We start from the raw sequence: 24729 nt of genomic DNA on the forward strand, positions 1-24729 counted from the left end.
AGAGGAATCCACTTGTCAAAGCAGAAGACATGGGTTCCATGCCTGGTCCAGGAAGACCCCACACGCCACAGAGCAGCTCAGCCCCTGCACCACCCCCACTAAGCCTGTGCTCTAGGGCCCGGGAGTTGCAGCTGCTGAAGCCCGAATGCCCAGAGCTTGTACTCTGCAACAGAAGCCCCCCAAACCAGAAGCCCATGCAATGAGTAGCCCCCGCTTGCTGCGTCAAGAGAAAGCCTGCACATGGCAACGAAGACCCAGCACAGCCAAAAATAAAGTACGAAGAAGATGCTCAGTAGACGTCCTCGATTAGACCCTTTCCCTGGTCCTGTCTGTCAGCAATGAGGACACACACTCGGGGCCTCACCAATAGCTGCGGGTCTCTGTCTCCTCAAGCAGAACACGGATGGAGCTGGACCAGGTGTGGTCCTTTCTGTACCAGTGGATGCCTCCGGGGGCCAGACAGGCGGCTGCACTGCTGGGAGGGCTGAGGTGGGCTGCTTCCACTGTGCAGCCCAGGCGGAGCACAGCCGTGAATGTTTGCAGCCCGCAGGTCAGCAGTTTGAGACTTCTGTGCTCAGTTGATTCTGTGCATTTTTGAACAGCACATCAGTGCAATCACACCAGATGTAGTATCTCTAAGTAGCCCCACTCCCTTCTCCTAATCTTGAGATTTCAGCCACGTTGTCCTTACGGTAACTAGCTCTCATTGCTGAACTGTTTCATAAGAATGAACCAAGCTTTATTTTTCCACTCAGCAGTTCTGGACATTGGCTTGTCTGCAGTATGTTGCTACTACGTACAGCTACAGTGAAACTTTTTAGTACAAGCTAAGTTTCTCAAGGGTAATGTTTTTTAAAATGTGAGTTGTGACCCACTGATGAGTTATGAAACAACTTAGAACCAGCATTAAAAAAAAAAAAAACATTTTAAGTATCCTGTACTGGAAGCACTGGAGTTGCTTAACCGGTTGCCAGAGAAGTCTCCCAGCATTTTTTAAACGAAGTAACTTAGGGCAGATATCAGATGCAGCTCACATTGTAGTGTTGTTTCATGTAATGTTTGAATGTTGTAACCTGTGTATACTCCGCACATCCAAAGTGGTCCTGTGGCTGATTCCCCAGCAGCATCTGGTCAGATCCACATCTGTACCAACATGCAATCTTAGAATTTTTGGCTGCTCTGCGTCTTCATTGATGGGTAGGGGTTTTCTCTAGTTGTGGCGCACAGGTCTCTCATTGCAGTGGTTTCTCTTGTTGCAGAGCACAGGCTCTAGGGCACACAGGCTTAGTTGCCCAAAGGGATATGGGATCTTCCCAGACCAGGGATTGAACCTATGTCCGCTGCATTGGCAGGTGAACTCTTAACCACTGGACCACCAGGAAAGCCTACCATCTTAAGATTTTTAATTTGTACCAATCTGATAGGAGCCAGTTTGGTTTTATGTTTCCCTGATTAGCACTGGAGGCAGAGATCTGTTGGCCTCATTCAAATTTCTTAAAAGGATCATTTATTCACCTGGTTGTTCAAACTTGACTGCTGAAGTGAATCCAACTCTAATTTGCGGACTCCCTTGCGACACCTATACTAGCTCACGAGTGACCACTGCAGGCCTTTTGTGTCCAGTGGACAGAACTCGTGTCAGGCTGAGGACAGTACACAAAGGCACAGAAAGTGTGGAGTGACCTCTTGATGAGACAGCCTTAATCACGGCAGTTTTAAAGGACCTGAAGTCTGCAGTATCTTGGGGCAGACCGCTTATGTTCATGGCAGGCATCTTCTAGTTACGGAAGGCTGCCACAGCACACTGACTCCTCCAGGGCGCGTCTACGTCCCGAGTAGAGACGGGTAGAGCGGCCTGGAGGAGCAGACCCTGGGGTCAGTTGGGCTCACTCACTGGCCCGCCCCCGCCAGCTGGCAGCACCTGGGATTCAGGCTTCTGCCTCAGCAGAGTCTGGAGCGGCGTTGCTGGCTTCAGCCCTCTGGGGTTAGAGGTGAAGAGCGGAGACCACACTGGTTACAGAGTGCCAAGTGTCTTCTGCACTTTTATTATCATCACAGTCTTTGCATCAAGATACATAGCAATGAGAGCAGGTTTCTTTTTAAAGCTTAGTATTAAATATTAAATATCTTTCCCCACTTTTAATTTTACATTGCTCTGCCAAGAAAAAAATTAAAACTCAAGTTATCTGGAGCCTGGACACACTTCCATGATTAGCCGGGCTGTGTAAAAGTTGGTGGTTTTGTTCTTCCTGCCGTGTGAGCAGGCCCAGGCCCTAGAAAGATGGGACCAGGTTATAATTGTTTTTGAAAAGTGTGCTACAAAAACGGATGGCCTGGTATAAGCCAGGTCACATGTCAGGACGGGGGTGAGGGAGGGGCAGTTTCTTCCAGAAACGGAATTTCTGAAGAGTCCCAGTCCATCGCTTTTCCCCAGAATGGAGAGAGGAGGGATCAGAGCTCACCGTGAGCTTCCCAGCCCCATCACTGGGAGGGGACAGCAGGTACCAGGCCGAGGGGGCGGCCGGGGGCAGGGTGGCCGCGCCTGCCCTCCCCCACCTTCCTCAGTGAGGGAATGGAGAGTTTATTGCCCAGTGAGTGTGAAGTGGGCTGAAGCTTGGTTGGTACTGAATTCTCTAAGAGGTTTCTTCTAGAAACAGACAACTCAGACTCTTCCTCTCACTTCAGCAACGAAGTTATTTTAAAAGCACTTGGGAAGTTCCTCCTGCGCCCTTGGGGGCGGGTCAGAGGAGGGAGTCGTCAGTACAGCCCCCTTCCAGGCCGTATCGGAACTCCTGAAGGTTGGAGACCCCGTAGAAGTGGACGAAGGCGGCCGCCACCACCAGGACATGGAAGATCTGATGAGACTGGAACTGTGGGGACAAAAGAGGAGCTTCAGGGCGATGGCAAGGAGCTGAGGAGCTGAGAGGAGGCACTCGCCTCTTCTAGTTCCTCCGCAAAATTTTCTGCACCATAAACTGATAAATTTGTTGTAGGAAAAAAAAAGTGTAACTCCTGTCAGGGATTCGCCTGCCCACACACACCGGTGTGAGCAGGGACACGCGTCACCCCAGACTCCACCTGCCCCGGGCCTCTCTCTGCCTGTGACTCCGACCTCCACCTCCGGGCACTCTCACCACCACAGCCCTGTGGAAGAGTTGTTTCTTACCCATATGTCAAACTTTCCAGGGAAGAAGCGCTCAGGAATGCGTGCGGCATAGAGGCCGGCTCCGGTGATGTACATCACAGCCATGAGGAAGAACCAGCCCATCTGGCCCACTGTGGTGGCCTTGACGAAGCCCTCCGCGATTGTGAAGTGCATGGTAGGCACGACGCCGCTCAGGCCAAGCCCCAGAAACACCCCTGAGCAGACAGATGGAGCGTGTCAGACACGGGATGGCCCTGCTGCCCTGCTCTGACACAGGTTACTTTCTGGTGAGCAGTTCAGGAAATTTTGCACAACATGGAGAGCCATCATCAGACGCTGCTTCAACGTCCAGAGTGGGAAGGAGGCTGGGTAAATGCTGACACAGCCATTCCCTCCTATGGAGTGCCAAGAACAAACATCTTGTGTTCTTTATTACCTGTTAAGCAGCCTAGGCGATCATGTACATCAAAACTCTGCTGGCTGCCTTGGCTACAAAACCGGGATGGTGAGCCCTCGGGTGGTTTGCCAGCCAGAAATGAGCAGGACGGGCTTCCCATTAAGAGCACAGAAGACTTAAGGAATAGGACTCTGACCTCCAGAGGAGACGGACTCAGGTGAGAAGTCATAAAAGAAAGGGCAGATGGCACCCGCTGCACACCAGGACCCTACCCGTGGCTGCAGGGCAGGGCCCCGCTGCAGACACCCCGGGTGAGGCACCAGCCTGCACTTGGCTGGTGCTCGATGAATAGTTAGCTCTCTTAAATGAGGGTTAAACCACAGCGATGTTAAGTCTCAAGGACTGGAGACAGTGGTGATTGGCGTGTGGCTGCAGTAAAGCTGGAGTCTGGACAAGACACCAGGAAGGGCTCCTGCTCACAGCGACCGCGTTCCTCAACACGGCTCGGGCTCAAGGTGCTTTCTCTACCGAGCCACGCCTTTCATTCCTTTAGGAAAAGAACTCCAGGTGAGCTAGACTGTGCTTTGTATGTTTCTTAACTTCCTCAAACCAGGTATCAGAGTAGTTTTTTCTGCACTTTTAATTACTGTCCTATTAACATTTCACTGAGATAGTATGAAACTTGCGGGGGAATTGAGCTTTGAAAATTCATGCTGTTTTTAAAGTTCTAAACACAGATCAGGGTCTAGGTGGGGGCCCAGGGCTGACCCCCTTAGGCTCAAGGCCCAGACACCTACAAGGGGCACGCCCTGTCTTGCGACCCACCTGCTCGTGTCTGCCGGTGCTTAGGCGTGGCAAACCGGTCCCACTGCGCCACGATGATGGCGGAGATGCCCAGGACGCAGACAATGGAGAGGTAGATGAGCCGCGGCTGTGGGGAGCAGTAGAAGGAGTAGTAGAGCCAGGGCACGAAGCTCCCCATGATCAGGAGGGCGATCCCTGAATAGTCCAGCCTGAAAGAGCCACAGAACGGAAGGGCTAGTGGGAGGGCGGGCTGCACTGCTCTCAGGCTCCACACCGAGCCCCTCACTCCCCCACGGTCCCGCCTGTGTCGACTCAGACCCCCACACACTCAGGAACTCCTGTTGCCCGAATGTTTGAAGGGCATCCCTTTCCCCTGGCTTGTCAACAGCCACACCCCCTCACAGGCACTCAAAGTCAGGAGCTCCATCCATCATGATCCAGCCAGGCCCCAACTTCCATGCAGGAAGGACTCAGTATTCCCCGTTCTGCCAGTTTTAAAGCCAAAACCCTTATAGTGGGAGTATAACTAAGGGAGTAGTGTTCTCTTTTAGTTGACTTTTTTTTTTTAGTTGACTTTTTAATGATAAAAACGTATTACTTGTTACTGGTGTTATTGAGAAAAACAAAATAACTCAGCATCACTTCCAAAACCAAAAATACCACCACCAGAAACAAGCAAACAGAAGCCCAGGCTCAGCGCTGGGGAGGATGGGCGTCTGGGGCTTCTGATAAGCTTTCCTGGCTGGTGGGTGGGTGTGCCCTCGGGGGCGACGCCCTGATGGGAAGGGGGCGCCTCCGGCTGCTCGGCGCCGAGAGCAGCCTGTGGCACCACTGTGCGGGGACAGCGCTGCGCAGGGCGACGTCTACCCCCAGCGGGCTTTGTCTGTGGAGGAGGCTGCAGTGAGAATTTTCAGGAGGGACTTCAGAGAAAAGTTTCCTGACCCTCTTACACCCACGAAATATCAGGGAATCTTGAGGAGTCACTGCAGTCGCCAGGACCCCGCCAGCACCCAGATCACAGGGCAAGGCAACAGTGCGTGGTTCTTGCCCACCGCCATCCTTGTGACTCACTTGGAGAAAGTCCGGGAGACTTTCTCTGAATGACAATAGACGGTGTGAAAGAGCCAGGAGAAGCTGAGGCAGAGCACTGCTCCCAGGAAGAACATCCCGAACACCACCTTCTCCTGAAGGGGGGCCATGAAGTACATGTTCGGTCTCAGCATGGTCAGGATTCCCAGAAAGAGAAACAGCACAAAACCTACAGGAGGGAGAGAAGGTCAGTCCAAGGAAGAAGGGGACGTGTGACGGTTTAAACCAGCCCTGAAGCCACAGGCTGAGCTGCGGGCACCCGCAGACCCAAACAAAAAGAGCGTCTGCTGAAATGCGGATGTTTCGTTTGGACCATGGCTCTCTGACGTGGGCGGGCTTGCCAGCCCGGGATGGCTCTGACCACAGAGGACATCCATTCTGACGTCTCCCTTGGCTTGCACACCCATGATGAAGGGCCCTGCGAGCTCCCCGGCAGTTTAAAGACACCGCCAGCTCCCTCATAATTGCGACAGTGTTTCTCCTTCCCGTGGACAAAGGCCACACAACTCCTGGGCAAGCAGCAGACGAGCCCGCTGTCCTCCAGAGCCCTCACCGAGCAGGTGGGTCCAGATGTTGCCCGTCTCCGTGTGGATGCGGAAGATGCTCCTGAAGCAGGCGCGGAAGGAGGGCATGGGCGGCCGGTGGCCATGCAGCAGGTAGTCGTTATCCTTCAGCCAGTCCGGGAGCACGTCGTACGGGATGACCCTCCAGCGGCCCTCCCAGACCTGCAACCACACATGCTCTAAGCGGGGCTGGAGATGCCAAGACAGCGGAAGCAAGGCTGCCCCCGGACCCGCGCTTAGTAGTGTCTTTGTTCTTGTGTCAGGAAGCTTATCTGGATGTGCTTAGCTAAGCAGGTCAGAACATGGCAGGACCTCCTCTCAGCTACCCGAGTAGTACAGATTTACCGCTCCGCCCACACTCTGGGGGCTGTCTGTCATCGTGCCCCCTTTAGCGGCTAAGTTCTCACTGTGCTGAGACTGTGACTTTTCAGAGCAGGAGTTCTTAACCTAGGATGTAAAGACAACGGACAGTGTCCAGACAGAGGGTGTGCAACTTTAGTGTTAGAGCTTGTGACCCTGTCACCCGTGGAAATCATAGATACTTTCATCTTAGTTTTGCAGATGTCAGTTTCTGCTCGTCAGAAATGACAAGCTCTAATAACACAGCTCGTCGTGAATGCTTGTTCAGTGTGTTGATAAAGGTGCGGTGCTCCCGTCTCAGCCCCAGGCGGGTGAGCCCGCTCCCTCCCTGCCGGGACAGGACCTTGTACACGAACTCCTCCATCTTCTCCATGGCGTGGTGAGCCTGCAGGGGCAGCGTGAGCACTCGCACCTCCTCCTCCTCCTCCTGCGGCCCCGGGCAGGCCTGTTCCTCCTCGGCCTGCGGGGAAGGGGAGAGCGGCTCCAGCCCTCGAGGGCCCTGGGGACGCGCGTGTCCGGCACCCATGAGCCAGACCACGCCGCCCACTGCCCGGCCTCTTCACACAGGCCTCGGGTCTGCTCTCCGGAAGCAGGACGGTGCCCAAGTTTACGATGTCACAAGTGCTGGGGGAGAGTGCGCTGCAGCGCCCGGGGGAGAGGCCGAGGGAGCCGGTGCCCAAGGTGCAGGATCAGCAGCCCAGGCCTGCACTCAGATCCCAGCAGCCCACCTCTGTCTCCAAGACAGTGGCCCTCAGCTTCCCCCAATTTCCCAAACACTTCTCATTCAGACAACTGAATGAGGAAGAATAAGACAGAGGCTCAGAGATCTGCTAAGAGTCTCAATCTGATCGGTGCGCCGTGCACCAGCCCTGGGACCCAGACAGTGTCCAATGGCTGCGGGGAAAGCCGGGCCTCAGAGCCGGCTCCACAGAAGCAGCAGCAGGAGGGCCTGACAGGGCCCACCTCTGGGGAGACCTCCAGAGCGGAGGCGGGGAGGACAGTTCCTCCTGCGAGGCTTCCTCTTAGATCTCGTGATAGAGGAACCCTCCCCCCCCCCGCCCCAAATCCATCCTCTGTTCATCTGGGCACAGAGTCCCCGGTCTCCCTGAGTGGGGATGCTGCTGGGGTTTCGCTCGGTCAAAGTGCAAAGCCCACTTGGCTGTACAGGAGGCCCTGCCAGGCGCCTCCAGGAAGGGGGCCTTCTGTCCCCGCTCCGCCCCTTGGGGACTCTGAAGGAGATAAAGCGGCCAGGTGTAGCCTCCACAGCAGCTTGGGGCGGCACCTGCTCCTCCCACGAGCCTCCCAGCTGGCCAAAGCGGCAGGGATTTTCGATGGCTCTATGGAGCCTGGCCTGATCCGGGCTGACTGCTTCCTGCCTTCCATCGGGTCAGACAGTCCCAGGGCGCTGTGGCTCCAGGGAGACCGACAGGTCTCAGGAGAGGCTGACTGGGGAGAAGACTTACTTTGGTTGGGCTGGTGACCGCCCGCTTGCCCTTCTCCTCGAGCAGGGGTCCCAGCTCAGCCAGCTCCACTGTGTCAGCCGCCCTGTTGCTGGCGGGAGCCCCGTTGCCCTGGGCCACCACGGGTCCCTTGTGAGACGACATCAGGATGGTACCTCGGGGCCCTCTGGCTTCAGCCTGGGGAGAGGGTGGGGTCTCTCGGCCCCAGGGGCCGGAGAGCTCCCTGTGATGGGGACACTGGAAGCAAACACAGACACAGGGTGTTGACAGTTTATCCTTCTGACGTCTCATTTCTGAAGTCAATACTGAGAAAGAGACAGCCCCCCACTCACACCCTCTCCAGTCCCAGAGGCCAGTTAACTGCATCTCTCCTCCTCTGTACCATCAGCCTTTACTGAGAACCTCACTAACCTTAAAGGCTGAAAACCTAGTTGCTTCAAAAGATTTGTGTGTTTTGCACCAAACTGTCAACCCAGAAAAACAGCTCCCCACACCCACACCCCTCCCACAGACACGGAGCCCATTCAGTGAGCCAGGTTTATCCCGGTTCCCAGAGCTGGCCCTGGAAAAGCCTGGCTCTGAGACTGAGCAGCAAAAAGAGGAAGCCGAGACCTGCCTGTAATCACCGCAAGGCCACCCAGGCTTAGAAATGAACTAACTGCCAACTGAAAGTGGGCTTTACCTACAAATGCCCTGAAACATGCGCTCCGCCTACAAAAGTGGGCTGAGAGTGGGCTAACTGTCCGGGGGTTAACTTCTCTGCAAGGTCTACTGTTTCTGTTAGAGGATCACCGCCTGGGTCTGTGAGGAGAGCACACTTTGCTCACAGCGGTGTCTTGCAGCAGCAATAACTCACCTGGCCGTGGGAGGCTGAGGACACGAGGCAGCCCACCCTTGCCCTGCCACCAAACTGGCTCAGCACGAGCCTGTCCCAGCGACCACAGATCGTAACCTAGGCCCCACTCCAAAGAGCTTTGGAGCTGAGATGGCACACAGAGCCTGTAGGAGGCAGTCTTTAATCAGGCCTCAGGAAGATAAGATGAACATTGAGAGGGGGAAAGTGCCCCAAGACTTCCGACTCCCCACTCCCAGCAAAGGAATTTACTGCTCACAGCGACAGCAGCCAGAATGGTAACATTTTCCTGCACTGGTCACCTGAGCCCTGGGGCCACCAGGCAATGCAGAGACGGCCACGTAACACCTGCACAGAGCAAGGTGCCCTCCAGGGGGGAAGCAGGGCTCGGGGCCGCCTCTTTCATCAGGGCGGTCAGCGCAGCCTCGCTTCCGAGGGCAGTGTCTGTCTCCATGGTGTTCACTGCACATCCATCTTTGACATGTGTACTTGCTCTTTTACCCAAGAGTTATCTCGATTTCTTCTCAGAGATTATGACTGGATCTATGCAGTCAGGTGAGGGCAGCCCGCAAGTTTCAGAACAGTCATGCCAGACTCAGCGTGTCAGCACTGCTGAAAGCTGCAGGCAGCAGAGAGCCAGCTCAGGAGAGCAAGCGGCCGTGACTCCGTCCACAGACCTCGCTGTGGTGTCAACACACAGGCGGCGCCTCCTCCTCCACACATGCAGGACTCTGATAAGAAAGATGCCAGCCCGCAGCTACAGCCAACAACTGAGCCCACAGCCACAGCCAACGACTGAGCCCAAGAGAACAGGAAACCGGAGGCCCACGAAAACCTCAGGAGATAGGCGACCCACGTGAGCAGAAACACTGGGCAATCTTTTTCAATAGGCTGACCACAAAACACATTTCCTCAAACTGAAGTACTACTGAATGAACAGCTTTAGTAAGAAATAATTTACACTGCAGTGAAAAATATGGATAGATTTGGGCATCCCAGAAAAGTATGAAAAGGGGAATATACTTAGCTAGAATACAGTACTTGAGAGGTGGCCACTAGGGTTAAAAAATATATTTTCTCAGGTTCTGGGATGCAGTACTACACAGATCACTAATTTATACATACCCCTGATTGTGGTCAGAACCTGTATTTCAGAATAGGTGGAAGAATGCAGGAGGCAGCATTCCCGCCAGCAAGCATGTGACCCGTTAGCTAAGGCGTTCCGCTCTCTGTCCTCTCCCCAGAGTAGCCAACACACTGCTGGAATACTGAACAAACGCACTCAGTGCCAGCACTCTAAGGTACTGCGCAAAACACCAAGTCGCACAAGTCACTGTCTTGAAAGAGCCTGTAATCCGGTGGCTGAGGTCACCTGTGGCATGTACAGAACCAGTGACAGCGTCACTGCTCCAGCAGGACAGCGCAGGGAGAGCCCGGACCAGGATGGCACCCGGCGCGCTCAGGTGAGTGCTGTGGACCCATCTCACCAGCGGGGATGAGGACGACACACACTTTACGTTGGGCAGTTAGCGTCAGAGAGCAGGTACAGACTCCAGCCTGGTGCGCTTCCTAACTTCCTCACTGGGTCTGAAGTTTTCATGCCCTCAAGTCTAGCGTCCTCTTAGGAGGACCTTCGTCTCGTGGCAATCTTCAAAGGCTTTCCTCATTCAGTCGAAACCACCTTCTGTCACTTCTGAGCCCCTCTGGCTCCCACGCCCCACCCCCAGCATTATCTCTAGACCCAGAGTCACTAACTCTGACAGGCACCCATTAACTCACAAGCCAGGCACCAGTTACAACTCATCACACAAGACATATCGTCACGCAACAAAGAACAGACAATGATGCTCAGCGGAGGTCATGTCACCATAGTGAGCAAAGTCCACTGTCCAGCAAGGTCTTCTAAACTAGCAACACAGGGACAGGAAGGGAGAGAAAGGGGGCGGAGGTCTGGTAAGAAAGAAAAGCAAGCAATGCTAGAACTTGAAAGTATACTTGGCAGGGTAGACCTCTCACAGACGGCTGGCAATCGGGACAAGCAAGCCTTTCAGTGTCCTCTGTTTAAGGTCAGCACCAGCCCCTGGAGTGTGAGGACGGACTCCGTGAGCACTCAGAGCCAGATGGGCTTCACTTTCCCACGAGCTTTGCTTCTGATTTTTTAATATTTCAAGTGTTTCTTCTTAAAATTTTTTAAAAATTAATTTTTTAAAATTTATTTATGACTGTGCTGGGTCTCTGTTGCTGTGCGGGCTTTCTCCAGTTGCGTGAGCAGGGGCTCCCTCTGGTTGCGGGGCACAGGTCTAGGGCATGTGGGTTCAGCAGCGCAGGCTCAGTAGTTGTGGGGCATGGGCTTAGCTGCTCCTTGGCGTGAGGGATCTTCTTGAATCCGTGTCTCCTGTGTTGGCAGGTGGATTCTTTACCACTGAGTCACCAGGGAAGCCCTCATAAACTTTCCTATCCTTATATATTTTAGAGGAAACACATTTCTCCTCAAAATCGCCACACCCACCCAATAAAGCAATTATAACTGGGCCAAACTCCTGAGTGCATTTTTGATGGGATTTCTTTAATTCAAGCTAATAAATCTTTACCACTAAGCTCTCCAGCTGGATAACCTATGACATTAGAGGGTAAGGCTGTGGAGGCAGGGCTGCCTGTGCTCCTATAAATAAGATTATTTGGTGCCAAACTTGGGAAAGGACTGATTCTTAGTTGCCAGCCTTTGTTGGTGAGTTTATTTCCCTCACACTTTTGGAGACATTTATTTTGTGAACCGGTTCCCAAGTTATTCACATTAGAGTACACTCCTCAGGAGTCAAAGGCACAGAACTTCTAGAAATTTTTAATCTAGGGTCCCTGGGCCCTTGGAGGTTCCACAAGTTAAGCTCCTTCTTACGCCAACCTGACTCTCACAGTAAAGCAAGACTTGTTCAGTCGCATCTGACTCTTCGCAACCTCATGGACTGTAGCCCTTCAGGCTCCTCTGTCCATGGAATTCTCCAGGCAAGAATACTGGAGTGGGTGGCCATTCGCTTCTCCAGGGGATCTTCCTGATCCAGGGATCAAATCCACATCTCCTGCACTGCAGGAGGATTCTTTACCACTGAGCCACCAGGGAAGCCCAAAGCAAGACTAGTCAAAGCACTAAGGACCAAGAACACAGTCATCTCCTCTACTACTCCGTCAGGGAAGGTGGTTTCATAGCACTGCTGGGGGCAAATGAGTCAAAGCAAAGGCTTATGTTTGAATACTACTGAATTGCAATAATGGAGCCTCAGCTTTCCTATTTAAGTACAAGTGTCACCGACTTGAGTCTGCAGTGAAAAACCAGAATCTAACTTGCTTTGTAGCTCTTCTCCAGGTAAAGCTATCTCAACAGCAATAGGTCTTTTTTGAATCCCAAACAGACAGGTAAGCTTTCCAAATGCCGTAAAACAAGGTAAAGTAAACAGGAATGTGAAGGTGTTTCATACCAGCCCTTGATTTTAACACCTGGCTTTTAAGTACATTACAGATATGTGGCCACTAGAGTCAACACATTATATGGTAACTGTATACTGTGAGAGCCCCGATGAAACAGAAGTAAAAGAGGTACATGTCTAAAAGCGAATCACTTGGAACCAGTTTGCTTCGAGGGCACTTTCAAGGATCTTTTCAATCTAAGACAGCTGAAACTTTATATGCAGTAATCATGCCCCCAAATTTCTGAGCAGGAAAAGGCAATTAACCTTGAAAATAGTGAAAGGAACAAAGTCCAGTGGGCGACATGAGGGACAAATGGGCATTAAGGACAAAATCTAACAACTCTGATGGATACCAGCACCAGAAAACACCCCACCAGTACTGCTGAAGCTTATGCATGTAAAGATGACTTTGGTTTTCCCTGGTGGCTCAGGCGGTAAAGAATCTGCCTGCAATGTGGGAGACCTGGGCTCAATCCCTGGGTTGGGAAGATCTCCTAGAGAAGGGAAAGGCTGCCCACTCCAGTGTTCTGGCCTGGAGAACTCCATGGACTGTATGGTCCACGGGGTCACAAAGAGTCACGACTGAGCGACTATCACTAACTTCACTTAGTTCACCAGTATGATCACCAGTAGGTGGGGTAGTGTTGCAGGTGTGTCAAGCAGTTCCTTTTTGCTTTTTATTAAAGAAGTCAAGGAAATTTCTTAGGGAAATAAAGAACAGACTTATTGGCCTAGAAAGAAGTGCAAATTTCTTTACCCATCCACAAATAAGCATGGCATTGTGGCTACAGGGACAAGGCAAAGAGAGGAGTCTGGCTTTGCATGGTGGCTGGCCTCGATTTTAAGAGGAGGCAATAACTTCTCTGTTCTGCTTAGCACCACTACAAGGCTAAACGCCATAAAGTGCTGGAGGAATTCAGAAGAAATGCTCAGTTTGAGTTGGAATATCGGGAAAGGTTTTGTGGAAGATTTTAAGAAAGGATCTTGATAGGTAAGATAGGATCAAAGCATTCCTGAGGGTAGTGCTCTGAACCTGGGCAGGCTCGAAAGAACACAGCCCCCCAGGACAGTTAATAATCCACTTTCCACAAGGAAATCTTGGAAAGGCAACGTGAGGCCAGACTTAAGAAAGTGAAGACGGTCTAAAAGCTAAAATCCGCAGTGCACTTAATCCATTAGCAACTGGGAGCCCACTGGGAAGGGTGTGCCCTTGTCTGAGCTTTCAACCTGCAGGCAAAGTAGTTGCTTAAAATTTCTGTTTATCCCCTGGGCATCAGATAGTTTCTTGGCCCCTGAGAGCAGAATGTTTTCAGATTCTACTCAGCAATTAGGTACGGTTTTGGGGAGACCTGCCCTAAAATGGCTGCTTACAGGCAACACACCAGTCCTTAAGACTGATGCCCCAAGTACACGGAAGTTACTCCTGGGGTGAAGAAATTCCAGGGCTGCAATCCGTGTGTCAGCACCCCGCCTGAATCCCAGCACTGCGTGGACACTACCAAACAGCAGCAGCAGCTGTGCCACAAGAGGTGATGCAAGCCCACCTCTTAGTAAACAGTCGTAAACAGACCCCACAGCCCCTTCACTTCAGGGAGAACCGGTCAGTCCAGTGCTCGCTTGATTCAAGCGGGGAGCCTATACATCCTTCCTCTAAGGTGTCTCCTCCCTCCGTGGGGGGAAACACCAGGTTAAGCTAGCAAAGCACTCTGCAGGCCTCCTGTTGCTCCTCCGACACCTGAAGCTCCCTAAATGAAATTCGCCTAGTCCGTTTCCTAATCGCCTGCGTAGCGGCGCCGGAAACTGAGGGGAAACGTATCTATTCCATTAAAAACTGAAGGCTTGACCAAAAACCTCAAACATAGAATGGCACCAATGAGAGATTTCTGAGGGAATGAAATTTCCTTTTTCCCCGAAGTACTTTAGATTTCGCTCACACTGCAGCATTTAGGGCCACCTTAAACACAGGCCAACCGTCCACCAGCCTCCCCTTCCCCGCCGCCAAGGTGGGGGCACTGTCACGGTCTAGTAACCGCGGGTCTCCTCGGGCTATCGAAGGCAGGGGCTCCCCGCCGGACGCCGGCTCCGAGCCTCAGGCCCGCAGCCCCTCGGCGCTCGCCTCGCGCGGCCTTGGGGACCAGGCTCAGCTCCGGCCTGGCGGGCCCGAGCCGGAGCCTGAAGCCCGACGTCTCACCCTGGCGACTGGGGGGCACGGCCGCCACCGCGGCTGTTGACAGCTGGGGACGCGACTCGCACGGGAGGGGCCGGGAACGTGGACAGCCGACGCGCTGAGGCTGGAGGAGCGGCCGGCCCCGGTCGGGGGTCCGGGGACCCTGAGGACGCCTGGGCGGTCCAGCCCCACGGCAGCTGCCTCAGGCCCGCGCCGAGACTCCCGTGGGTAGCCCGCCCTCTGGCCGATCCCCGCCCTCCGGCCTGCTCGCCGCCGAGCCCAGGGGAACTTACGGCGGGCGGAGGGCTGTGCTGGGGACCGCGGCGCCGGCGCTACATCCCGCGTCGCTGGAGGCGGCCTGCGGCCGAGCGGCCCGGATCTTCTGCGCCCTCCCCGGGCCGGAAGGGGCGCGCAACCGCAGGGCGTCACCTACGCGAGAGCGTCACGTCCTCTCAGACGCGCGGTTCCCCGGCTCTCGCGAAGCCCAATCACAAGCCGGCCCCTTGGTCCCGCCCCGAGGACGGCCCCGCCCCTCCACCTGACCGCCCTCTCCAGCCCGGTGATCTTTTTGTTGTTGTTCAGCCGCTAAATCGTGTACTCACCCTGAGACCCCATGGACTGCAGCACCCCCAGACTCCACTGTCCGGCAGTCTTTCCGCAGTCTCGACCACAGGCCAGCCCCCTCGGCCCCGCCTCCCCCTCGTGGGCCCCGCCCCTCCCGGCAGCCCCGCCCCTCCGCCCAAGACGGCGCCTCAAGTCCCAATCGCAGGTCCGCTCCCCTCGGCCCCGCCTCCCGCGCGCGGGCCCCGCCCCCTCACTCTGCTCCAATCGTATACCTTCCCTCGCAAAGCCTCGCGGGAACCACACCCCCAAGTTGCTAACCTGTGCTCCTGTCGAGGAAGGAATTTCTGGGAATTAGACTGAAACTTGGGAAGGAATGCTGAATTTCCTACCCCGCACCTGTACTCTAGGCTGGGCACTTCTTAATCCCTCTTCTTCAACCTCATGGCCCCTCCTTCCTTTCTGCAAATATTTACTGAGCACCCCACGCGTGTGAGGCAGGAGGCCAGCAGGTTCCTGGTCAGGAATAGCGGGGCGGCGTTGACTGGCCTTTCTCTCGGACTCCCTGCTCTGGCCCGGGCTCCGGCTGAGGCTGGATGGGGACCACAGGGTGCTGCAGCCACTGTCTGGGGGCGTGACACTTCATTTGTCACAAGGCTGGTAAGTGACCAGTCTATTCAAGATGCAGAGAGAGGGTGGTTTATTATAATCCCGATGCTTCAGGGTCTTTTCCAATGAGAAGAGCCGACTCAATGGACGTGAGTTTGAGCAAGCTGTGATGGACAGGGAAGCCTATCGTGCTACAGTCCATGGGGTAGCAAAGAGTTGGACAAGACCGAGCGGCTGAACTGAGTTGAACGGATGCTTCAGGGCAGTGGGAAGAATTCTACTGGTGCTGGTTAAAACTGTAGGCTCTGAAATCACATAGACCCAGGCCTCCATCGCTGGCTAGCCTCTGACCTTGAGCACGTTTTTGAACCCTCCATGGCAAGTACCTCGTCTGAAAAATAGGAATAAAACAATGCTCTTTCATGGGCTCTCTGTCAGGACTGAGATAATTTATGCAGGTTTTTGGTTTGATGCTTGGCAAATCATAAATGCTTCACAAATCTTAGCTATCATGTGCTGCCCACTGTATAAAACCCTCAGAAATGGGTGCTGTCCACAGGAGTTTGCTCTCAGCTCGGCATTAAAGGCTCTCACCTGCTCTCAGGCCTCATCTGCCTCCACTTGCCCTCTGGCATTTGGGCCTCAATGAAGTTGCCGAGTTCTCCAAAATGAACTTCTCTTCCGTCCTTCAGGCTTTTGTACACGCCGATCCTTCTGTTAGATCACCCACCCCGTCATTCTCTGCCAAAAGATCCAAGCAACTTACAATGCCCAATTCTGGTTTTGGCTTTGAATCAAGACAATCCTAGGTTCATACTCAGGCTCTGCCAGCCACTGACCAGCTATGTGACTTCCTACATATTCTGAATCCCAGACTCAGGATTATCATAAGGATTCAATCACACCATGATCATGATCAAATCCCTTATACGGTGGAAGTGACAAATAGATTCAAGGGATTAGAGCTGATAGAGTGCCTGAAAAACTGTGGACAGAGGTTCATTACATTGTACAGGAGGCAGTGATCAAGGCCATCCCCAAGAAAAAGAAATGCAAAAAGGCAAAATGGTTGTTGGAGGAGGCCCTACAAATAGCTGAGAAAAGAAGAGAAGCAAAAGCAGAGGAGAAAAGGAAAGATATGCCCATTTGAATGCAGAGTTCCAAAGAATAGCAAGAAGAGATAAAAAAAAGCCTTCCTCAGTGATCAGTGCAAAGAAATAGAGGGAAACAATAGAATGGGAAAGACTAGAGATCTCTTCAAGAAAACTTGAGATACCAACAGAACTTTTCATGCAACGATGGGCACAGTAAAGGACAGAAATGGTATGGACCTAACAGAAGCTGAAGGTATTAAGAAGAGGTGGCAAGAATACACAGAAGAACTATACAAAAAAGATCTTCAAGACCGAGATAATCACTATGGTGTGATCACTCATCTAGAGCCAGACATCCTGGAATGTGAAGTCAGTGGGCCTTAGGAAGCATCACTACAAACAAAGCTACTGGAGGTGATGGAATTCCAGTTGAGCTATTTCAAATCCTAAAACATGATGCTGTGAAAGTGCTGCACTCAATATGCAGGCAAATTTGGAAATCTCAGCAGTGGCCACAGGACTGGAAAAGGTCAGTTTTCATTCCAATCCCAAAGAAAGGCAATGCCAAAGAATGCTCAAACTACTGCACAATTGCACTCATCTCACATGCTAGCAAAGTAATGCTCAAAATTCTCCAAGCCAGGCTGCAACAGTATGTGAACTGTGAACTTCCAGATGTTCAGGCTGGATTTAGAAAAGGCAGAGGAACCAGAGATCAAATTGCCAACATCCATTGGATCATCGAAAAAGCACGAGAGTTCCAGAAAAACATCTACTTCTGCTTTATTGACTATGCCAAAGCCTTTGTGTGGATCACAACAAACTGTGGAAAATTCTTCAAGAGATGGGAATACCAGACCACCTGACCTGCCTCCTGAGAAATCTGCATGCAGGTCAAGAAGCAACAGTTAGAACTGGACATGGAAAAACAGACTGGTTCTAAATCGGGAAAGGAGTACATCAAGGCTGTGTATTGTCACTCTGCTTATTTAACTTATATGTAGAGTACATCGTGAGAAATGCTGGATTGGATGAAGCACAAGCTAGAATCAAGATTGCCAGGAGAAATATCAATAACCTCTGATATGCAGATGACACCATCCTTATGGCAGAAAGCAAAGAACTAAAGAGCCTCTTGATGAAAGTGAAAGAGGAGAGTGAAAAAGTTGGCTTTAAACTCAACAATCAGAAAACCAAGATCATGACATCTGGTCCCATCACTCCATGGCAAATAGATGGGGAAACAGTGACAGACTTTATTTTTGGGAGCTCCAAAATCACTGCAGATGGTGACTGCAGCCTTGAAATTAAAAGACACTTGCTCCTTGGAAGAAAAGTTATGACCAACATAGACAGCATATTAAAAAGCAGACATTACTTTGCCAACAAAGGTCCATCTAGTCAAGGCTATGGTTTTTCCAGTGGTCACGTATGGATGTGAGAGTTGAACTATAAAGAAAGCTGAGCGCCGAAGAATTGATGATTTTGAACTGTGGTGTTGGAGAAGACTCTTGAGAGTCCCTCGGATTGCAAGATCCAACCAGTCCATCCTAAAGAAAATCAGTCCTGAATATTCACTGGAAAGACTGATGCTGAAGCTGAAACTCTAATACTTTGGCTACCTGATGTGAAGAACTGACTCATTTGAAAAGACCCCGATGCTGGGAAAGACTAAAGCGGGAGAAGGGGATGACAGAGGATAAGTTGGATGGCATCACTGCCTCGATGGACATGAGTTTGAGTAAACTCTGGGAGTTGGTGATGGACAGGGAGGCCTGGTGTGCTGTAGTTCATGGGGTTGCAACGAGTCGGACACAACTGAGAGACTGAACATTTAGCACGATGCTTGCAATATGGCTGTTAACTAAAAAACGTTCTTCTCTTCCTCTCAGAATCTTTTCCAAACCCTTACCATCTGTACCTTGTATCTCTTCCATAGTGTTCACCGTGTTGTAGTTATTTATCACTGTCTTACTCTAGGCTATGAGTTGTTTGGGGTCTAAGAACAGTGAATCCTCAGGACCTAGCACAGTGCTTGGTACATGGAAGTCCTTAATGTTTGCATATTGAGTGGATAAGGCAGAAACCTGTGCAAGACAAGGAATGAGCTTCTGTGTGGGGAATTCTCTTTCCTGGGGTGCTTCACTCTCTGAGGCCAATAATCCTAAGCAAGATTTTCCTCTTTGGTGGTTAGGTGTCCAAGTGCTCACAGAGCCTGGTACATATACCTGCCAGCTGATCAAGACATGCCTGAAGGGACACCAGGAGCAATTCAGTACCGGCTCTACCCTGGGGAGGCCCACAGCCATTCTCTCTGCGGCCCCAGGAGAAGTCATACACAGTTCCATGCAGAAAAACAATGCCAACCTTCCTCCTGTCCGGATGCATTGTTCTGTGCCAGTGTGACTAACAGAGGATCTGAAGAGGGAGGGACCTTGCTGTGATGCCAAGAGGGAGTGGACTGGGCCCGGCTGCTGGAGCAGGAAAACGGTGACCTGTAAGGATAGATGGGCCCAGGGAGCTCCGTCCAGGCACCAACCAGTCTGGCCAGGGCTGGTGATGTCAGGTTACTTTTTAAAGGACCAAGGCTTCTCTTCCAAATAGAAAGACAATACTTTGACTTATGTGCCAGGTACCCTGAAGGATAAATGCAGTGAAGGGCCAAGAGAAGGAAGGAGAGCAGGAGTGGCCAAACCAGGGACCACTGTGAGGGTACCTGGGCTCCAAAAGCTTCCCTCTCTCTTATATTCTCCTTCACCCTCCTGAGAATTCTCCAGGGAGACCCTGCGCTTCTGGCTTTGCTGAGACAGCTGCTGAGAGGAGTGTGGACTTTGGGGACAGCTCACGTTTCAGCCAGGGCACAACCACTCCGAGGTTCAATGGAAGACCTGAAGAAAATTCTATGCTGGGAAACACTTCCTCCTCACATTCTCAGCATGAAAAGCCTTGGAAAAAAGGACCCTAGACACAACGGCCTCTTAGGTGAACCCCAGGGCCTGAGCCCCGTTTATTTGCATAAGCCAGTGGTTTCTGCCGCAGTAGCAGTCTCAGACTGGGGGGAGCCCCCTCCCTCCAGCCTCAGGAGGTCCAGAGCTAGACAGACACAAAACACAGTTCAGATTCCCTTCTTTGAGGCCTGAGGAGACCATTTCCTCTCTTCCTGTTGTCTCTAAAAAATAAGGTCTGTAAGTCTGCACCCCCACCCCCATACACAGTCTGCTATGGGTTAAGCACCAAATATTACATGAAACACATTAAACGGGTTATTCTTTCATCACAGATACAAAAACGACTGTGATGCCATCAAGGAACTAGCCAGTCTTGGAACAAGTGTGCAAGCTTCCTTCTCTCTGACTCATGGAAGAGTCTGCTCCAGCAGCCTGACCTGCATGTCATCACAGGGAGATTGGGGGCCTTCCAGGGGAAGACTTGGCCTTGGCCCTTTTCCATGGCTATAGGGATGTTGTTCCTGCAGGGACCATCCAGACCTGAGCTCTGAGTAAGGCAAATAGGCTGATACTGTTGGGAAGGGCGTCTAGGGCTTATGGCCTTTGGGTGCTGACTGGGGGCAGAGGCCAGCCACAGGGCCAGGGGAGTGCGGGGAGGCTCAGTAGGTGAAGCGCATCTTTGGCGAGTAGCCCAGTTTGTCCAGGTTGGGGTGGCAGGCCAGCTGCACCATCGGGGGTGGCCCACAGAGCAGCAGCAGCACGTCCTCCCCGGGAGCGGGCAGGTGCTCCCGGATCATGTCCGCGGAGACGAAGCCCTTGCTGTAGGCCCAACCTGCATGGGGAGAGGAGAGCACACCTTCCAGAGCCGCGCTGGCCGCGGGGGGCAGTGTGGGCGGGGGGAGGGTGCTCCGGCTCGGCTCCCGAGAAGGCCTCCAGCTGCAGCAGCACCCACTGGTCAGCGGGACAGCCAGCCCTGCCACCCCCGGTCACGCAGGGAAGGGTCCAGGGGACCGCTGTGTCTGTGCATTCGGAGGCTGGCAACGGCAGCGGCTTTCCCTGAGACCAGAACCCACGGAAGGGGGAGCCCTGATCTGGGATGGGGACGGTACCTTCTGGGGGGTGATCCAGAGTGAACCAGAGCTTAAAGCGGTTGGGGTGTCGGGCCTGCAGCTCCTCCAAGTCCTCTCGTAAGATTATGTCCTTTTCAGTCTGAAACGAAGAGGAGAAGCAAAGTCTTTAGGAACCTTCTCAGATTCCAAAACATAAAAAGTTCACTGCTATAACAACTTTCCAACCAGGAAAGAAAAAGAAAGCAGAAGTTCAAGGGTATAAGCAAGGCTTTGAGGGAATTAGGATAAGGGGAACGGGAAGGAGCCTTTATTGACACAATAAAAGGAATGAAGATGGACTGTGTAACAGGAAACTCAAGGAGTAAGTCTCTACACTCTGTAAATGTTTTCTCTTTCTCTTCCCTCAGGGGCCAGGGGAGGAATCTGGCTCAGTGCTCTGTCCGGCTTACTGTGGGGAGGGCCCTCTACGCGCAGCGGGGCCCTGGGCAGAGGCTGGGCCAGTCTACCCACCAGGACCACCATCCCCACACAGTAACTATGAAATCCCAGGACTGAGAAAAGCGAAGCAACCTGGTTGGCAAACAGCAGAAAGCAGTGGGTAGGATCTTCGGGGTCTTTCAGGATGGCCCGGATCAGCTGCAGCATCGGAGTGATTCCTGTACAGGCACAGATGCCCCACGGTGAGACGTGAGGCCACACTTCCCATTCCTGCCTGGGAGCTGCCCAACCCAGTCAGCTTAATTCTACTCACTCAGCCCTCCACTCTGCTTTCCTTCATGTCCTAATTCTCTGGGCTTCTCCTGTGACTTCACAGCACCGACATTTCTGGGCGGACGTGCCCTTTATCCCAAACTCACTAACTGTCCTATCTGGTGGGTGACTTGGGGTCAGGTGCTCAGTGTTCACATAAGTTCATGTTGTTGAAAACAAAGATAAGTCAAAGTGAAAGTCGCTCAGTCGTGTCCGACTCTTTTCGACTCCATGGGCTATAGTCCACGGAATTCTCCAGGCCAGAATACTGGAGTGGGTAGCCTTTCTCTTCTCCGGGGGATCTTCCCAACCCAGGGATTGAACCCAGGTCTCCCACACTGCAGGCGCATTCTTTACCAGCTGAGCCACAAGGGAAGCCCTCATGTTGAAATCTTCTAAAGAACCAATCCAGGACTCTGCTGAAGTCCGCTGGAGAGTAGGGCTCGATATCCCAGATGACTGCAAGCACCTACTGACTCAGTGATGAGGGGCCTAGAGCCTTGGACTTGCAGGTTAAGTGCCTGAGCTTTGGAACTAGGCAGAGCTGCACATTGGCCCTGCCTCCGGCCATGTGGAAAGCCTTCAACCTGTCCAAACTTCCGATTTCTCCTCCCTAAAAAGGGAAGGCTCATACCTACATCACAGATACATACAAAGAGACTAGCACAGTGTCTGACACAGGTAGATGTCCAATGCTAGTTTTCGTTCTTCTCCACTGTCCTATTTCTAGCTGCTTCTCTGTTCTCACCCAAAATTTATTAGATTCATTCAATTTGAGGTCTTGGGAGAGCCCACCTGATCTTTCTCTCATAATGTCAGTTAAAAATAAATTTTTGGGGGGGCTTCTACCTGATTATGATTTTGTTTTGCAGCACCCGGGGAGCTCTAGGCATTGCTGGGACCCCCCAGTGTGGCCATGATTACCAAACTTTCTGAGGGGCACCTGGAGCTGTCATGGCCACGGTCACAATGGAGGGAGGGAAGGGGCAGCCCTGGGGCCATGCACCTGTGCCTCCGGCAATCATTCCCAGGTTCCTAGCCATGCGTGCTTCTGGTGGAGCCTTTTTGTTGGGCTGGATGTTAAATTTCCCTGAGAAGTCAAGTGGAGAGATGGGAGAAAGAACAAAGTCAATTCAGCGAAGTAAGGAAACAAATGCAGAGTCGAAAACACGGCCCAGGCCATTTGAGCAGCTGCCGTGCAATCGGATCCTGGGGTGTGGGTGTTGGGCCAGCCCTGACAAGACACTTGCAGGACAATGGGGCCAGGACTGTCTGTCCCATATGATGAGCCACAGTGAGTCAATAGCTGCCTCCTGCAGAGAGTCACTCCCTGGCGAGGGCGACAGGCATGGGGCCAGGTGTGAATCTACCTCCCCAGTGGCACAGAGCAGTGCCCACGCTGCCTAATGCACCCACTGTTCCCTTGGGAAGGGCGAACGGCACTGTCATCTCTGGCTCTCTGCAGCGTGGCCTGAGGGTGAGTCTCTGAGGGAGAGCGGGAGCAGCACGAGATTGTGTTAGTCATCCCCATGGCTGTCATGGCTGCTGAACTGTGTGGGTTCGGAACTGACCTCGGGCACACGGGGCTGCGGAAGACGGCTCTGTCTAACACCGGGGCTGTGTTCACAGGCGGGGCAGGTGGCCCTCACCCATGTGCATGCACACACAGAGCCACACTCCACAGAGAAATCCGCGGGCACAAGAGTCATGGGGGCAGGCTGTTACCTTTTCCGGCGTAAGTGAGCAGCCCACTTGGCCCTCGAAACTCCACCACATCCCCAATCTTCAGGCTATCCAGGTACTGAGACATCTTCCCCCCCTCAGGAAATTTGGGGTGCACACCCTTCAGATAGACCTGATAAGACAGAACGGCTTCTGAGTTCCCCGGTGACAGAACCTTCCTGAAGCTGGGCAGGGATGACACCAGGGCTCTGTCTTCACGTCCACAAAGGACACGCACCTCCTCCTATCCAACACATCTTGGAAGTTTCTACAAAGCTCAGAGGGAGGAGGATAAGGGCTCCGGGGGTTCCTTCCGACCCTCTTACCTTGATGACAAGATCCACGTAGCCCTGGTCCTCATCGCTGGTGACGGGAGTGTACGGCCTGATGACCAGGCTGCCGTCGATCCGGGCAGAGAGGTAGACATGTTTGCCTGGGGGCCACGTGCAGAGCTACATGTGGACCGGCTGCACTTGGGCTACCTTTCAAAACACTCTGGGGGGTCTGAGAGGAGAAAAGCATCTTGCTCCCTACTGGGGTCCCCGTGAGCTACCAGGCAGGGAGGATTCAACCCTTTGAGGCCCCAGCTGGATGCCTCAAAAGCTGCCCTCTGCAGAAACTCTTATCAGCGACTGCCAGGACCTTAGTGGAGAGCTGAGGGTCTGGGAAATGGGGAGAAGGGCAGAGTTTGCTCAGGAGCGGTATCTGCTGAAATCCTGCAGAAAGGAGGGGGGAGTGTTGAGTGCTGGAGATGTCTGGGGGCACCGAAGCCACGCCCAGAGTGGCCCAAGGCACCTCACAGCCTGGAGGGTCTGCATCCTGGTGGGGAAAAGGGGACAGAGTGCGAAGGCACCAGAAGGTAGGAGTGCGGTGCAGGAGACCCCAGGAGGGGAGCCACCCTGTCAGGATACCAGGGAAAGGAGTCCACACCACCCTTCTTACCCACAGGCAGCCCCAGAACGTGGTGAGCCGTGGGCAGGGCAAAGCGGAACCTCTTGGTGTTGTGGTTCACGGTCTGGAGGACAGATGACAAGCGTCTCACCAGGCAGGTCTGGTGTGGCCAAGGGCACTCCAGCCACGGTGGCGCAGAGCTCCGTCCCCGCGCCTAGTCCACAACTCACCGTCTTGTCTAGCAGTCGCAGCCGGTACTTCTCGTTGGGGTCCAGGAGCGTGACCGGCGGCCGGCGGGACCTCCGCACTAGGTAGGCGCCCAGAGCCACGCCGAGCAGTGTCAGCAGCCCCACGCCCAGGGAGGCCAGCAGGACCGGGCTCTGCAGGCAGAGAGGGCAGTGACCACCGCGCTGGGGAAGAGTCCAGCGCGCGGGCAGGGGCGGGCGCCGGTGACCTGTGCCCCGGGAGGGCTAGCCCGGACTCCGGCTCAGGGGCCAGCCGAGGCCCGGGGGCAGCCTGGGTGGAGCCCCCAGCCCGAGCGTGCGGCACCGGGACACCGGCATCCGGGGCGGACGTGAAGCCCTGCCGGGCGGGGCCGGCGGCGACAGCCCCTGGTCCGGACCTGAGAGCCTGGTCCCCGAGGGGGCGGAGTCCCCCAGCTCGGGGGTACGGAGCGAGGGTCTTACCGGCTGCAGCCCCATGGCGAGAACCGCGGGGCCCCCCGCGCAGCCGGCCGCCGGATCCCACAATGCGCCGCGGGAAGGGAGGGGGCGGTGGGGTTG

General features: G+C 53.5%; 2 protein-coding genes across 3 annotated transcripts; both read right to left on the reverse strand.

Moving 5' to 3' along the window:
* Nucleotides 1-2014: 2014 nt before the first annotated feature.
* On the reverse strand, nucleotides 2015-14923 carry ADIPOR1 (adiponectin receptor 1). 2 transcript variants are annotated; one of them, XM_043485209.1, is made up of 8 exons: nucleotides 14905-14923; nucleotides 7822-8055; nucleotides 6702-6818; nucleotides 5989-6160; nucleotides 5418-5604; nucleotides 4368-4555; nucleotides 3167-3360; nucleotides 2015-2870 (listed from the first exon to the last, which is right to left on the reverse strand). In XM_043485209.1, the coding sequence occupies exons 2-8, from the start codon at nucleotides 7960-7962 to the stop codon at nucleotides 2742-2744; spliced, it is 1128 nt and encodes a 375-aa protein (XP_043341144.1). In that variant the 5' UTR covers nucleotides 7963-8055; nucleotides 14905-14923; the 3' UTR covers nucleotides 2015-2741. The 2 variants fall into 2 exon arrangements, with proteins under 2 accessions (XP_043341144.1, XP_043341143.1); XM_043485208.1 differs by lacking the exon at nucleotides 14905-14923 and adding an exon at nucleotides 14596-14731.
* A 4621-nt stretch (nucleotides 14924-19544) lies between these two features.
* LOC122451979 (NADH-cytochrome b5 reductase 1) lies at nucleotides 19545-24727 on the reverse strand. Its single transcript, XM_043485211.1, has 9 exons — nucleotides 24634-24727; nucleotides 24178-24327; nucleotides 23999-24071; nucleotides 23383-23489; nucleotides 23060-23189; nucleotides 22341-22424; nucleotides 21155-21240; nucleotides 20624-20723; nucleotides 19545-20346 (listed from the first exon to the last, which is right to left on the reverse strand). Exons 1-9 carry the CDS (start codon nucleotides 24646-24648, stop codon nucleotides 20174-20176), a joined length of 918 nt encoding a protein of 305 aa, XP_043341146.1. The 5' UTR covers nucleotides 24649-24727; the 3' UTR covers nucleotides 19545-20173.
* Between the last annotated feature and the right edge of the window lie 2 nt (nucleotides 24728-24729).

Source organism: Cervus canadensis, chromosome 13 (assembly GCF_019320065.1).
Source record: "Cervus canadensis isolate Bull #8, Minnesota chromosome 13, ASM1932006v1, whole genome shotgun sequence".
NCBI classification, from domain to species: Eukaryota; Metazoa; Chordata; class Mammalia; order Artiodactyla; family Cervidae; genus Cervus; species Cervus canadensis.

Excerpts from the sequence above, each read along its gene's own strand:
- ADIPOR1 (XM_043485209.1), bottom strand. The coding sequence starts at position 7,962 with ATGTCGTCTCACAAGGGACCCGTGGTGGCCCAGGGCAACGGGGCTCCC. Across the intron at positions 6,161-6,701 it reads TGGAGGAGTTCGTGTACAAG|GTCTGGGAGGGCCGCTGGAG; the intron begins GTCCTGTCCCGG and ends GTGTGGTTGCAG. Across the intron at positions 3,361-4,367 it reads GCACCGGCAGACACGAGCAG|GGGTGTTTCTGGGGCTTGGC; the intron begins GTGGGTCGCAAG and ends CTGTCTGCTCAG.
- LOC122451979 (XM_043485211.1), bottom strand. Across the intron at positions 22,425-23,059 it reads GCTCACTTACGCCGGAAAAG|GGAAATTTAACATCCAGCCC; the intron begins GTAACAGCCTGC and ends TTGACTTCTCAG. Across the intron at positions 20,724-21,154 it reads TTCTGCTGTTTGCCAACCAG|ACTGAAAAGGACATAATCTT; the intron begins GTTGCTTCGCTT and ends TCTTCGTTTCAG.